This window comes from Nyctereutes procyonoides, unplaced genomic scaffold, assembly GCF_905146905.1.
Source record: "Nyctereutes procyonoides isolate TBG_1078 unplaced genomic scaffold, NYPRO_anot_genome, whole genome shotgun sequence".
In the NCBI taxonomy this organism is placed as follows: Eukaryota; Metazoa; Chordata; class Mammalia; order Carnivora; family Canidae; genus Nyctereutes; species Nyctereutes procyonoides.
Window position 1 is genome coordinate 3129197 of NW_026575036.1, and position 14557 is coordinate 3143753.

The 14557-nt window shown below is 35.9% G+C and overlaps 1 protein-coding gene across 8 annotated transcripts in view; it reads left to right on the plus strand.

Moving 5' to 3' along the window:
- PIK3C2G (phosphatidylinositol-4-phosphate 3-kinase catalytic subunit type 2 gamma) overlaps positions 1 to 14557 on the plus strand; it is a 355918-nt gene that overhangs the window by 164580 nt on the left and 176781 nt on the right. For all 8 annotated transcript variants that reach the window (XR_008663575.1, XM_055318866.1, XM_055318867.1 and 5 more), the window contains one exon: positions 2707 to 2801. Coding sequence is in view for 7 of the 8 variants with exons in the window: in XM_055318866.1 (XP_055174841.1) it covers positions 2707 to 2801 (95 nt within the window). In the remaining variant the exon portion in view is untranslated. The remainder of the gene's footprint in view (positions 1 to 2706; positions 2802 to 14557) is intronic.

A 14557-nucleotide genomic window follows, 5' to 3' on the forward strand; every position in this document is an offset into this window, starting at 1 on the left:
GCAAAAACTGATTTAGTCTGAATATTTTGAAATATAAATATTTGAAAAATAGACAATTATGCATCTTGCATATGACCACATAAATGACTGAATATTCAAACTACAAATAATATTTTTTCCTAAATTGATTATGTAATGAAGGCTGAATAGGTAGTTCTAGTATAGTGGTCTTTATGTTTTTCGTTTTTCGTTTTATTTTTTAACTGCAGTGTTTTCTTATCTGAAAGATCAGGTTGTAATTAAAGCTATTTTAAATGTCAAGTGCCTCAGTTTTTAAACATTGAGAACTTTTTTTTTTAAGATTCTATTTATTTGAGAGAGAGAGCACAAGTAGGGTGGAGGGAGAAGAGTTAGAGGGACAAGCAGACTCCCTGCTGAGCAGGGAACCCAACACGGGGCTTGATCCTAGGACCCTGAGATCATGATCTGAGCTAAAGTCAGCTACTTAACCACTTAGCCAACTGAGCTATCCAGGTGCCCTGAGGACAGCCTAGTTGGGGGGAACCCCTATCAATGACTGGAATACCATATTGCTTTGCATATGGAATATGCGTTTCTCTGAAGGACTCCAAAAGCGAAAGCTGGTTTAGAAATAGCTATACCGTATAGGTACTTTTACCAATTTTTATCATTGTGATTTTTCTATACTTGCCAGAATAGTGTAGTAGAAGTAAAAATAAATCAAACTTGTAGAAACACTGTTCATCTCATGGTTCATGAGTATTGGCAGCATGCTCTAACTAACCCAAATAAAAAAATTAAGTTATTACAAAACTTTATATATATTAAACCCAATTGGAAATAGCAGTCTGGAATAAATAAGCAATACAGTTGGCACCAGGAATATCACTGAGAGCCACATACCTGCAAATCCAAATTCATATGACAAGGTGCATACAGAACCCAACATAGCAAATCCACAGAAGTAAAATTAAGAAGTGCTACAACTACTCTCTAATTAAAAATGAAGAATATAAATGTTTTGAGATGGAAAGAAATGACTCAAAAATAAGTAAAACTGGGAAGAATTTTCAAAACATTTATTATAGAATTTGCCCTTAAATTTCCATGGCCTCCCCTGACTTTAAAGCTTTAAACACATAAAAACTTTCGAAACACACAAAAAAATCTATCTTACTGCTATTTTCTTGAAATATGTTATTTTGGTATGTATTATATTGTTAGAATTATGCCAGCTATATTAAATAAATAAGACAGGACTCTAAGACCATAACAAAAACAGAACATATTGTTCATAGCCAGAAGGTAATTAAGATACAGATCCAGAGGTTACAGCAACCACAGGTCAACACCCTGTGGGTAGGTTCCAAGAACAGTTCCTAATAATGCAATGTGAGCCAGAAATATTGCCTGCCTCCCAGATGGTGAAGTAGGATTTAGGGGGAAATTGTACCAGAGCACAGAGTGATGCAGGGAATTTGGAAACAAGTGAAGCAATTTAAGAGCAACAAGTAGTTATTCAAGAAGAAATAATAGGTAAATCTAAAAGGAAAGCTAAAAAGACAAGTGCAAAGTAAATTCTAAGACATCTCTCTTGCTCATGTGCTCATATGATATGCTATTAGGGCATAAACACAACTTATGACCTAGTCAGCCCAGTATTAGCAAGTAAGTGAAAACAAGCCATGGTTGCAGTTTAAGACAACATACATTATGGTTTTTATACATTCACACAACATCAAGAGTTTATGCAAATTTGCTGAAATTATATTTGGCACTCTTGTACCTTAGGAATTCATAAACTTTCCCATCCTTGAGTATGGTCCTCATATTGAAGTATTTCTTCAGTGTGTATGTGAATGCGTGTTGTGCCCACTTTGGTCTACTATCTGCTGTGGTATAAAACCTGGCTTAAACTCTGGGAGGGGCGGGGGGCTGTGTGTGTGACTTAAATGGCTATTGAGCAACTAAAGATAGAAGCTTTGATTCTTAAACAGGGATGGAAATTTTTTTGAAGAGAGCCTGGTTTTCATTTTTAAACATATTGAGATTTCTGGGATGATTATGGAGCCCAGGTATGCTTGCTGACAGTGAAGCCCCTGCAGAGTACAGGGGGAGGTCTGAATTATGTCCATAAGGATATTAGTGGCTGCCATTGCTGTCTGTATTTTCCATTAGGTTGGGTACCTAGAAAATCTTAAAGAGCTGTTCATAGTGGAGATGAGGGAAAGGATTTGGAGAGGGGTGGTGGGTTAGGGTGGCAATAATCAGCTTTGAAACCTCTAAGAAAAGTTTCAAGTTCTGCCAGTTAATACTGATATATCAATTGATGATTTCAGTTAAGGCTTTGAACGTGCATTAATCTTATTTCCAAAAGAGGAGAAATATCTACTGTTTAATAATGTCCTTTTTTATATCTAGGACACTAATCCTGATATTATGTATTTTTGTGTGTGCCAAGATTCTCCTCCTAGGCATGGTTGAACTCACCAACCATCTGCTCTTATTTATTATCCTATGATATTAAAGTATAAATAATAAAGAGACTACACAAATCCAAATTAATGATGTGTGTGTGCTTTGTTATTATATACCAGCTAATAAGGTTATCAGATATAATATTAACATTTTGTTAAAATGTTTATGCTGTTTTCCTTTGTCTTTTCATAAGCTACTTAAGCCCCTTTGTATTCTGCTAGAATTTTGTTACTGAGAAGAGTAAAGTAATTATATCTCTTACTTCAGGCTGTCAAGTTTGAATGGAACCTTGAAAGTCCTCTGGTCCAACTCCTATTGCATCGTTCATTGCAAAGCATCCAGATTGCCCATCGTCTTTACTGGTAAGATTAACTAAAATAGGATGGGATGCCTTTTTTTTATTGTCATCTTCTCGCTATGGGGCAGCTTTAGAAGAAGCAGGAGATGTCCTACCTTGTATTTGATATAAACCTCCACTTAAAATTCAGCCAAATCCAAGTCTTTGTCAAGGTTATTTTAATTTATGAGTATAATTTAACTGTCATCATCTTCAAAGTCTTCCTTTTGTACAGTTGCTGCTGCTTAAATCCAAAGTTTTATGTCCAGATGATACCTTTCCTATAGCTATATTATCTTTTAAAAGAGAGTGAGAGAGTGCATGTGCTCACATATGAATGGCAGTATCTACTAGCTTCAATTGCTAGTGAAGAACTTCAGTTAATAGGAAAAAAAAGTCAGTCTCTTTTTTGAGTATGTTTTTCTGCTTCAAGTAATATGAGTAATGTTTCTTCCCATGAAAATAAGCATTTCATAGCAAGGTAGATATACAAGGAATTGTTAGGCACCAGTGTTTGTTTTGATGTTCATTTTCATTTCAAATGCCTAATATAAAGAGCAGAATATTTTCCTCTACCATGTCGGTGTGGGAAGACATCAGACACATGACTAGCACTAGGGCCTTCACTGAATGGACACTTTCATCAAGCTCTGAATGAGGACTTCTTCTCCTTAGTTTTTCAATCTGCTACCTTGCTGAGGGAACTTAAGTGGATACACCTGGTGGTCTGCTCGCACAGTAAAACTAGAAGTTACCAGGGCCCAGTTGTAAACATGCAGACTTGTGACAGAAGGGGGCAGAAGAGGGCTTCTCAAACAGTCTATCAGGCTTGATGCCAAAGGAGAGCTGTGGAGGCTAAAGCAATTTCAGGAGATTGACCTAATCAGGTATTAGGCAATTGATATCACTGGTAAAGTCAAAACTGGACTGGAGAGAGAATGGAAGCAGAAGTCAGGGATTAACGTAAATCAAAAATTGAGGCCCAAAGAACAAGTTGTTGCAGCAGTATACGCCAGTCCTGAATGATGTAAGGCAATGGTATTTATGGCACAGCCTTTTCAAGATGGCATTGGTATTAAAGGATCTAATCCTATGAGCTTTAGTAAGCCACTCATAAAATTGAGATGATGCAAAATCTGCCCATGCATTTTCTACACTTTCTATCCTAAAATTTTCTTATGTAGAATTTTGGGGCAATTTCTCAAATCAGGGACTACTCTAAATAAAGCAAGATAATGTGAAAATTTTGCATTATGTGATTTGAGGTCACACATGTTTCTCTCATCCTTTTTTTGTTTGTTTTTTTGAAAGAACTTTTTATTATTTTTATGTATAGAAAATTCAACAGTGTCCCCTCAGCCCAGTTTGGTGGCCAGTTCTTTAGCCTTTGCCTTCTTCAGCTTGGTGATGTGAGCCACTGACTTCAGATCCAGGTGTTGCTTCCCCAATGGAAGTGGATCTTATCATATTTGTCATTATAATTGGTCCCAATGGCTCTCATCAGCTTAGCCAGAGTTCCTTTGTCTTCCAAGTTAACCTGTGTAAAGGCAACAATGGCACAGGTCTTCCTGTGGACCAGATGCCCCAGCCTGGCCTCCTTCTCATACTTTCTCCTAAATATGCCTCACCTGATGCCTGAAATTCTGTCATCAGTGAATCAGAACTTCAGGTTAAGTGTTGCTTTCTCCCAGAATATTTTTTCTAATGTGGAAATATATATATTCAGAACATAATGCTTATGATGAATTAGATGATCATTTGCATATCTATGTGACAAACATTGAGATACTAGACACTGTTGAACTATTGAGGAGGAAATAGAATAGTCCTCACCTAAACAACAGCTAGCATCCAGGCAGCAGGAAAGAGCCCACTGGCTATGCAAAGGAGAAAACTGACAACAAATCCTGTCCACTTTACAATGACCCCCCCCAAATATATACAAGGTAGAGGGGCGAGGCTGGTCATCAAATAAATAAATACACCTAACATGCACTCCCAATATGCCATAGTTATGCACAGATGAAGGTGTAGAAATGAATACACAAAGGAGGTAAATGCTCTCTCCGCTTTGAGATCTGAAACACTCTCTAAAGAAAGAGTAAAGAGCTGTACTTCAGGGAGTTATCACAGTGTAACAGAGCATGCATAATACAGAATCAATAGAAGGTTTAAAGTCTCAATCCTTTACCTTCTAGAATCATTACATTATTACTCACCTTTTACCTTTACAATATAACGAATAATAAATTATTGCTTCACTCTTTTATAAAGGAAAGATATGTTTCGCTGTCATTTGATATTGATCTCTTATAATCATCTTTCTTGTTATTGTTCTCAGAAAAGCATACATAAGATAAAATCCCTACAATAAGCGATTTGCTAAGCTAACAATAGCTATTCTCTAATTCAACCAACCTGAAAAAAGTGATGGGTATTTTTAAGGAATTTTACATTTTATGCAATAACCTGTAAAATCTATTAGTTTTCTAGTTTAAGGCACATAGAGGAACAGCTAGGTTTTTTTCTGTTTTATTTCTATTTTATGTAATAAGGTTTTTATATAGTTCTTTTCATAAAAATATTTTTAAACAATGCATTTTATATTATTTTATATTGTTTGTATTATTACTTTTATTAAAAATACATGAAATAAAAAAATACATGAAATACACTTTTATTAAATAGAATCTTACAATCTTATACAAAGTTTTACCTCAAATTGATGCAAAAGCCAGGAACAAAACTCTACCTTAAATTTATCCCTAATTTAAATTATTTCCTCTTCAAATTCCTCTATTTTGTTAAAAAAATTAAACAGTTATAAACATGAACATTTTGTGCATACATACTGACCTCAAATGTTGGAACTTGTACCAGATCTGGCCATTGGAAACTAAACTTTCTAATCCACTCTCCAGCAATTTTTCATTACAACAGCCACATGCAATTATATCACTGCTTCCTTAGAAAGGAATCTGATGTTCCTATAATAATATCAGTCTTCTGTCATAGTTTATGCTAGATATTTGGGCAAAGGCCTTGAAAAACAGCATTATACTGCTTAATTTTCATTGTTTCTCAGTCAGACTATTTTAGCTCAGACTACTTTACTTTAGCCCTTCAACAAAAAGGAAATCTATTCTTCCTTAATATGACCTTAATCTTAGTAATTATCTTTGTCTTCTAATAATATTTGAATTTGGCTTCCAAAATAAACAAACTAATAAATACCCATATAGTTACATGCCTTAGGAATCAACTGCTATAGCATTTTCTTTTTCACCCAGAAAGGGATTTCAACAAGTTAAGTGATTCATCCAATGACAGTCATTTAGCTAGCTAAAGAATTGGGATTAAAATTTTTTTTTCATGACTGCTCATGCCCAATTCAGGTCTCTTTCCAATTCAACACCTACTTTTAAGAAAGTACAACTTGAAGAATTCATAAAATTTTTGTTTTTCTATCAATAATAAGAAACTAATTCAAGTACACTAATGTGGCGGCTTTTCCTTAACGCGAATGCAAAACTAACGAGGAAACAGTATCCCAAATTGAGATCTTTATATCTAATACTCAAAGTTTTTGCCATTAGGTGTTGGCATAACCCACAAGTTCTGTCAATTATAATATTAATTAATAGGCATGTGTAAGAAGTTCCAAAAAATTGCATACTTGAATGAGTTTTGATGAGAAGAGTGGGTTTTTTCCTAGAATTTTTCTTTTGTAGCTTCTGATTCATACCTAAAACTAAATTTGTTCTCTTAGTTTTACTATCAAACCATGAGTGATAAGGAAACAATTCCTAAGTAATTTATTTAGTAGACTCGGTTTGTATTATCTTTTAATACTTATTATATAAAACCAAGACTTTATATTATATAAAACCAAGACTCAGTTTTCTCCAAAACACTATTTAATTAAGCCAGCAATATGCTAATGAAATTCAAGTCAACCCATTTCATAAAGTTAAATGAGTTAGAAAATAAATTCCTGTAGTCCGGGCCAGAACTTGGCAACAATAAAAATGTAAGCAAAATCCATCTTTGGTTCCCTTCTAAGTAAAAATACCCAGGAAGCAATTGGATATAGAAGCCTAAAGAACAGAAGAAACATCTGGACTGGTAACAGAATGGGAATGTATCAGCATATTGATGGTACTTGCCAGGCTTCCATCTTATTTTTTTTTTAAAGGTATTTATTTATTTTATTTATTTATTTATTTATTTATTTATTTATTTATTTATTTATTTATGATAGTCACAGAGAGAGAGGCAGAGACATAGGCAGAGGGAGAAGCAGGCTCCATGCACCGGGAGCCCGACATGGGATTCGATCCTGGGTCTCCAGGATCGCGCCCTGGGCCAAAGGCAGGCGCCAAACTGCTGCACCACCCAGAGATCCCCCATCTTATTTTTAAAAAGAGAGAAAACCAGAGCATCATGTCAAAAATATTTTTGGATGCCAGGTCTAGAAGGAGCACATACCACTTTTGCCTACATTCTGTAGGTCAAAAGTCAGTAACAAGACCCCATCTACATGCAAGGGAAAATAGGAAAGAGGAGCAGGTGTATATCTATATACAGAAGCAAAATGCTGTTTGATCCGGTAAATCCACAGCAGTGTCTGCCACAGAGGTAAAGCAATGTAAATGACTCAAGAAATTTGACCATCAGGTTGCAGAGAAAGAGGACATGGAAGGTAAACCAGTACCCACTCTCACATGTATTAGTTGACTTTCTTTTTAAAGGCTAATATTGATCTCAATAGACAAAAAAAGACTATTGCCTAACTACTTGAATAGAGTCATTTTGGCAGATATCCATTAAAAATGTCTTTTGTCTAACAATTCTGTAAGTATTTCCAAGAGATTTAACTTATAGGTATGTTTTTAAACTGTTTTACCTAGATGGCTCATTATTAAGTTATTTATGTAGCTATGGTGGACAACTGGTATCTCGTCCCAAGAGGTCCAAAACTGAATTAAATATCTCTACCCTCTCCTTAATTCTCTCTCCTTTTTTTTTTTAAGGATTTTATTTACTTGAGAGAGATTGAGCCAGAGAGAGAGAGAGAAAATAAGTAGGGAGGGGCAGAGTGAGAAGGAGAAGCAGACTCCCCACTGAGCAGGGAGCCCAAACTGGAGCTTGATTCTGGGACTTCAGGATCATGACCTGAGCTGAAGGTAGACACAACTGAGCCACCCAGGGGCGCCTCTCCTTCTCTTTCAATCCTTGCCCTTACCATGTCTAAACCTCCTTTTTTATATGCAATATCCTGGTTAACAGCCACTAACTACCAAGATATCCAACACGGAAAATCTGGAAAGCATTATTCTTACCCAACAACCTTCCTCATTCAATCAGTCCTTCAGACCTGACCAGTGTTTCTCATAAATATGTCTTAAATTTGTCCCTTTTCTATTTCCAGGGCTAGCACCTTAGTTCAAGCCTTCAGTATTTCCTACTTGGATGATTACAACAGCTTTCTAACTGCTTTTTACTTTTGTTGTGTTTTGTTGTTGTTGTTTTCACTTCATTTCTTACCTACCTTCAGCCCATACATCCTCCACACTGCTCTTGGTATAATCTTTATGTAATACAATTTGATCCCTAACTCGTAAAGTAGGTTTTAGTTCCAAGGTAACCCCCAGCTGGCTAGCAAATTCCATAACTCCAATCAGCTCTTTTTTGTGGATAGAGTATAAAATTTTCAGATGTTGAAAAAAAATCAATTCTCCCTTAATATTACCTTGCAATAGATTTTTATGATTTCAACTATACCTGCTTCCCATCTCCATTGTGTGTAACTTTCCACATCCAAACATACTGTTTTCTATTCTCAAGTAGTTATTCAAATTTCTAGAGATCTTTGATGCCCTGATGGCTTTGTACATCATATTTCTGTCTTCTTGAAATGCAGTTGCCCCGTTGTTTGCACAGAGTCCTTTAGGACCCAGTTCAAAATTTTTCCTCTTTGAAGATGTCTCAGCCCTTGTACACACTGCTGATACAGTTCTTAGCATATTACATAATTTGTTTACTTCACTATTTACCTTTTCCTTAAGATCCTTTGGGCTGTAAGTAATGAAAATTCTGATTTAACTGTCTTGAATTATATGAAAAATAATCTCACATAACAAGAAGTCCATTAGTAAAGTGGTTCCAGAGGTTTTGTTGTTGTTGTTTTTTTTTATAGCAGCTCTCCAATTTTCTCATAAACCCAGTTTCTGTGCATCTTTTTGCTCTACTATCCTCAGTGTGTTTACTTACTCTTAGTCCAGTTTACATCATGGTTACAAGGAGACTGCCACAGGTTATATCACATTCATACATATGACACCATGTAGCAAAAGAAAAGGGACTGATCCTTCTTCAACAAGAAAAATTTTCTTATAAACTTCATTAGAAGCGTTAACTTCCTTTATCATTTGCCAGAATTGGGTCTTGTATTATCCTGAGCCAATCACCTGATCAGATGGCAATTACGTGAACTGACTTACTTAATTGGCTTAGAATGGTTAGAATATACCCCTAAACCGGTCATCTTCCCTGAAGCTTTTGATATCTGAACAAAATCTGATTCTTTCTTCAGTTGTGAAGGGGAGACTAGATTTAGTTATAGATAAAACCCTATGTCCCCTTTCTAGATTGTGAGGCCCTCTCTTAATCATCCATCCTTAACACAGAACATTGCAGCTAGCACATATAATTAGTATTCAATAAATAAATACCTGTTGAATTAATTAAAATAATTATACCACATACATTTATACTGCCTATAGGTTAACTTATCTTGACTATAGTACTTAAAACAGCAGACAATCAAGTCATATTATACTGAACAAGCCGTATTATACTGAAGTCATTACATTAAATATATAAGTTCCCATAGGTACTCTAATAATCACTTTTGCTTTTTTTTTTAAAAAAAAAAAAAAAGAACTCCCTAGCTCTCTGCAATCAGGGGAAGTTGAGTTAAATGACTTGCAGATAAATATGATTCTCTGGAATAAAAGTTTTTGAAGAGCTATCAGTTGTTATCAATGATTGGGTCTACAGTATGAGGTGCTTAACTTAACTCTGCTGTTTCTTAAAACCCTTATTAAAAATAAAAGGCTATAGAGGTGCCCTGGTGGCTCAGTTTGTTAAGTGTCTGACTTCAGGTTAGGTCATGATCTCAAGGACCTGGGATTGAGCTCCACATTGAGTTCCATGCTCAGTGGTGAGTTTGCTTGTCCCTCTGCCCCTCCCCCTGCTTATCCTCTCTCTTTCAAAAAATAAATAAAATCTTTAAAAAAAATGAATAAAAGGACTGTACCTAGTAATTTGACAAGAAGTGTTTTATGGGGAAATCTTAAGTAATAGTACGCAGCTACTTACTATCTTTTAAAATATAATTTTCTAAGGGATGCATGGCTCAGTGGTTGAGTGTCTGCCTTCGGCTCCGGGTGTGATCCTGGGGTCCCAGAATCGAGTCCCACATTGGGCTCCTTGCATGGAGCCTGCTTCTCCCTCTGCCTGTGTCTCTGCTTTTCTCTCTCTCTCTCTCTCTGTGTGTCATGAATAAATAAATAAAATCTTTAAAAAAATCTCTATTTTAAAATATAATTTTCTATGTTAAGACAATGAGTTTTGGGGAATTACTGAGCAGTTTCTGATTTTTTGCTGGCTCCTATCCTATTTTTTTGTTTGGTTGTTTGGATTTGTTTGTTTTGGACTGTGAAGATTGATACTTTTTTAAAAGATTATTTATTTATTTATTTATTTATTTATTTATTCATTCATTCATTCATTCATTCATTCATGAGAGACACAGAGAAAGAGACAGAGAAATAGGCAGAGGGGGAAGCAGGCTCCTTCCAGTGAGCCCGATGTGGGACTCGATCCCTGAACCCCCCCAGGATCATGACCTGAGCTAAAGGCAGACACTCAACAACTGTGCCACCCAGGCTCTCAGAAGATTGATAAGTAAGTCCTTTATTTTCAGGCTCAAATTTACTTTCTCTGTTTGCCCATCAAAAGATCACTCTTTGAAAAGGTTGAATGGAGGTTTTTCTTGCTTTTGTTCTAACTCAGTTTTCTATTTCATTTGTATTACTGTAGTTACAAGAGAAAGTTACTTTGCTGTTCTTTAAAGAACTTCATATGTGTTGCTTTTATTGCAGCAAAATCCAGCCTTGGATTTCAAATCAAATACTTGTCATGTTTAATAACTCAGAATTCTTGTTTTTGTTTTGGCATGTATGATTCAGTTTTGACCAATGACAAGTGAACAGCTTGCACAAATAATTCTAGTCTTTTCTAGAGTTGACAGTCTGCCTGAAACACTAACCACTCTTGACAGATATGCCACATAATTGTCTCTTGCTTGGGTTTAGTCATCTGAAATTGTTAAAGGGAAGAGCCCTATTGTACATGTCACTTTCCTTTTTAAATTAGGCCATTGTACACTTAATGTTTTCTAGGTTGTTATAAATGTCCTTAATTTACCAAAAGGGTGGAACTTTTATTATTTTCTTCCAAGTAAAATTTATTCACTCTTAGAGAGACTGCTGCAAACTGTTGACATGAATTGATTGATGATTCTGAAAATCTCACAAGACTTAATCTAGAGCTTCAGTAATTAAATGTTGTGGGAATAATTGCACAAGTAGACCAGTGGACTTCAGTGAGCAGATGCAGGGAAGTACATAAATATATTAAGGAAAAGAATATTATGTTAATCATCCATTCTTTCATTCATCTGTTCTCTAAGTTTTTATTTAGTGCCTATTATATACATAATTTATAGCTCTTTAAGAAAGGGATAGAAAATATAAACAAATGATTGCACATTTCTCTTTTCTCTTTCTTCTACCCAGGATTCTCTTTTCTCTTTCCTCTACCCAGGATTCTTAGCAGTGATTATCTCGAAGAAGTCATTTGTTGTTTCTGAACATACACTACAGTTAGGACCAGTTGGTATTCCAGCCTCTGGATAATACTATATCCACCAGTTTTGGTGTTTTATATGGAGGTAACTACTGATACCAGCTATGACACATCAAGCTTTTTTTTTTTTTTTTTTTTTTTTCACATCAAGCTTTTTGGTTCTGGGTGGTTAACTTGAAATTTCTCAGCCTCCATTTTCTCATTTGTAAAAGTGGAATAAAATACTTACCAAAGTACTTAGCATGAGACCTGACACCTATAGCTACTCAGTACATTCACATTGAATAAACCAATAATTGGAAGAATTGAAATTTTTTTGAAAGATAAGTGACATAAAATTATGCAATATGCCTTGTACTGCTCTTAGCCTTAACAAATATTTCTTCTTATCTTCTTTTTTTAATCAAATTATAACACTTCATTTGTTGGAGTATAGTTTAGGAACATTTTAATTAGCACTCCCCAACTGAAGTATGTTATCAGATAAGTGGGCATAAATCTACAATTCTGTGGTCTAATTCGTGCACATTTTTTCTAAGTGTAAATGGGAAAACCGTAAGTGGGAAAAGTTCTGGGACACACTTCTAGTATTTCTCACCATCCCACATCTTGCCACCATTCTGGACAGTTTCATTTCTAAATGGATGATTCAGCTAAAAAAAAATGCCTCAAGAGCTCTTCACATCCTATTTTACCAATAAAATTTAGCTTGTTCACACTTCAGCAACCACTTTCCTTGGCTACATATTAAATCTTTTCATCACTAGGAATAGCTCTTTATCCAAAGTTTTAAACTCAGAAATATAATATATTAGCCCTATCACATTTTGACTTTATTGTGTATACTAAACCTGGAGTTCACTGCCAGTAGACACTCGACTCCTAATGTCTGTCTTTCTTGAGAATCATGCAGCCACACAGACTATGACTTACTTTCCTAGCAATTTTCTTAACTATTGTTTTGCATATCTGTTAATTTCTTCCATCTCCCTCTGTATCTACCAAGTCACTTATAAAATGTCTCATGAGTTAGTACTCCCCTCTCCATCTCCACTAAACTCTTAACTCAGGACATTCTGATTTCCTGATTAATACTACTATTGTTTATTATTTCATCTACCCAATTCAATGGTTTTGCAATGCTCATAAGATAAAGACCAGGGGTGCCTGGGTGGCTCAGTTGGTTAAGCATCTGTTTTCAGCTCAGGTCATGATCTCAGGGTTCTGGGATGAAGGCCTGCTCCAGGCTCCCTGCTCAGCAGGGAATCTGCTTCTCCCTCTCCTCCCCAGCACTTGTTCTCTCTCTCTCTCTCTCTCTCTCTCTCTCTCTCGTAACGAAAATCTTTTAAAAAATAAAATATAAAAATACGTTTAAAAATTTAAAAACATAAAGATCAAATTCATTACTCTTGTTCTATATAGAATATCCAACAAAATAAATTTTATTACCAGTGTCAGAAAAACTTATATTTCTCCGAAGCAACCGGTTTGTTTTCAACATATGAAAATGTTGGTTTTCTTAACTTGCAGGGTAATAAGTACCAGTTTAGGGTCTAGGGTTTGCCTGAATGCAAACCCTGATTCTGCTATTTATTAGGTGTTTGACTTTCCACAAGGTACTTAGCTTTTTAAAATTTTTTAAAGTTTTTATTTTATTAATTTGAGAGAGAGAGAGAGAGCACAAGCAGGGATAGTGGCAGGCAGAGGGAGAGGAAGAAGCAGGCTCCCTGCTGAACAAGAAGCCCAGTGTGGGGTTCAATCCCAGGACCCTGAGATCATGACCAGAGCCGAAGGCAGACACTTAACCAACTGAGCCACCCAAACACTCCAGTACTTAACTTTTATAAGACCAATTTTTGTCAGTCATTTAAAAGAAGATAATAGGGACGCCTGGGTGGCTGAGCGGTTGAGCATCTGCCTTTGGCTCAGGGCGTGATCTCCCCCTGGGTCAGGGATAGAGTCCCACATCAGGCTCCCAGGGGAGCCTGCTTCTCCCTCTGCCTATGTCTGCCTCTCTCTATCTCTCATGAATAAACAAATAAAATATTTTTTTAAAAAAGAAGATAATAATAATATTCACTTTCACAGCATCGTTGTGAGAATTAAGGTAGTATGATAAGATTTGGGACCATAGAGTTGGACAGCCTTATGACACAGAATCCAACCAGGTGTCAGGCTTGCAGTTGCAAGTTGTGGTCCTATCTCATAGGAAGAATTTATTCATTTAACAAATGTTATTAAGCACCTTCCATGAGTAAAATCATGTTGTGGTCTTCAAGGATACAGCAATGGATAAAACATACAAAAATCCCTACCCTTCTTTATATAGCTTTCTTTTTTAAGATTTTATTTATTTATGCATGAGAGACACAGAAAGAGAGGCAGAGACACAGGCAGAGGGAGAAGCAGGGAGCCCGACGTGGGACTTGATCTCGGGACTCCAGGATAATGCCCCGGGCAGAAGGCAGGAGCTAAACTGTTGAGCCACCCAGGGATTCCCCCTTATATAGCTTTTAAGAGAAATAAGATATATACTCATAAGATATTGATAAAAGCTAGGGAGAAAAATGAAACAATTAAGATATATAAGGAATACGAGGGTTAAGGAAGTGTAATTTTAAGATGGAGTAGCAAGGAATGGCCTTATTAAAATGGTGGCATTAAGAAAAAGGCCTCAATGAAGTAAGAGAATGAATGGCTAGGTGTCTAAGGAAGAGAATATGAGGAAGAGGAAATAGCATATGCAAGGCACTGAGGTATGTTAGAGAGAAACCAGTGTAGCTTTCTGAGCCTACAATGAGACCAGTATAACCTGAACAAGGGGAAAAATAATAGGAAATGAAGTCA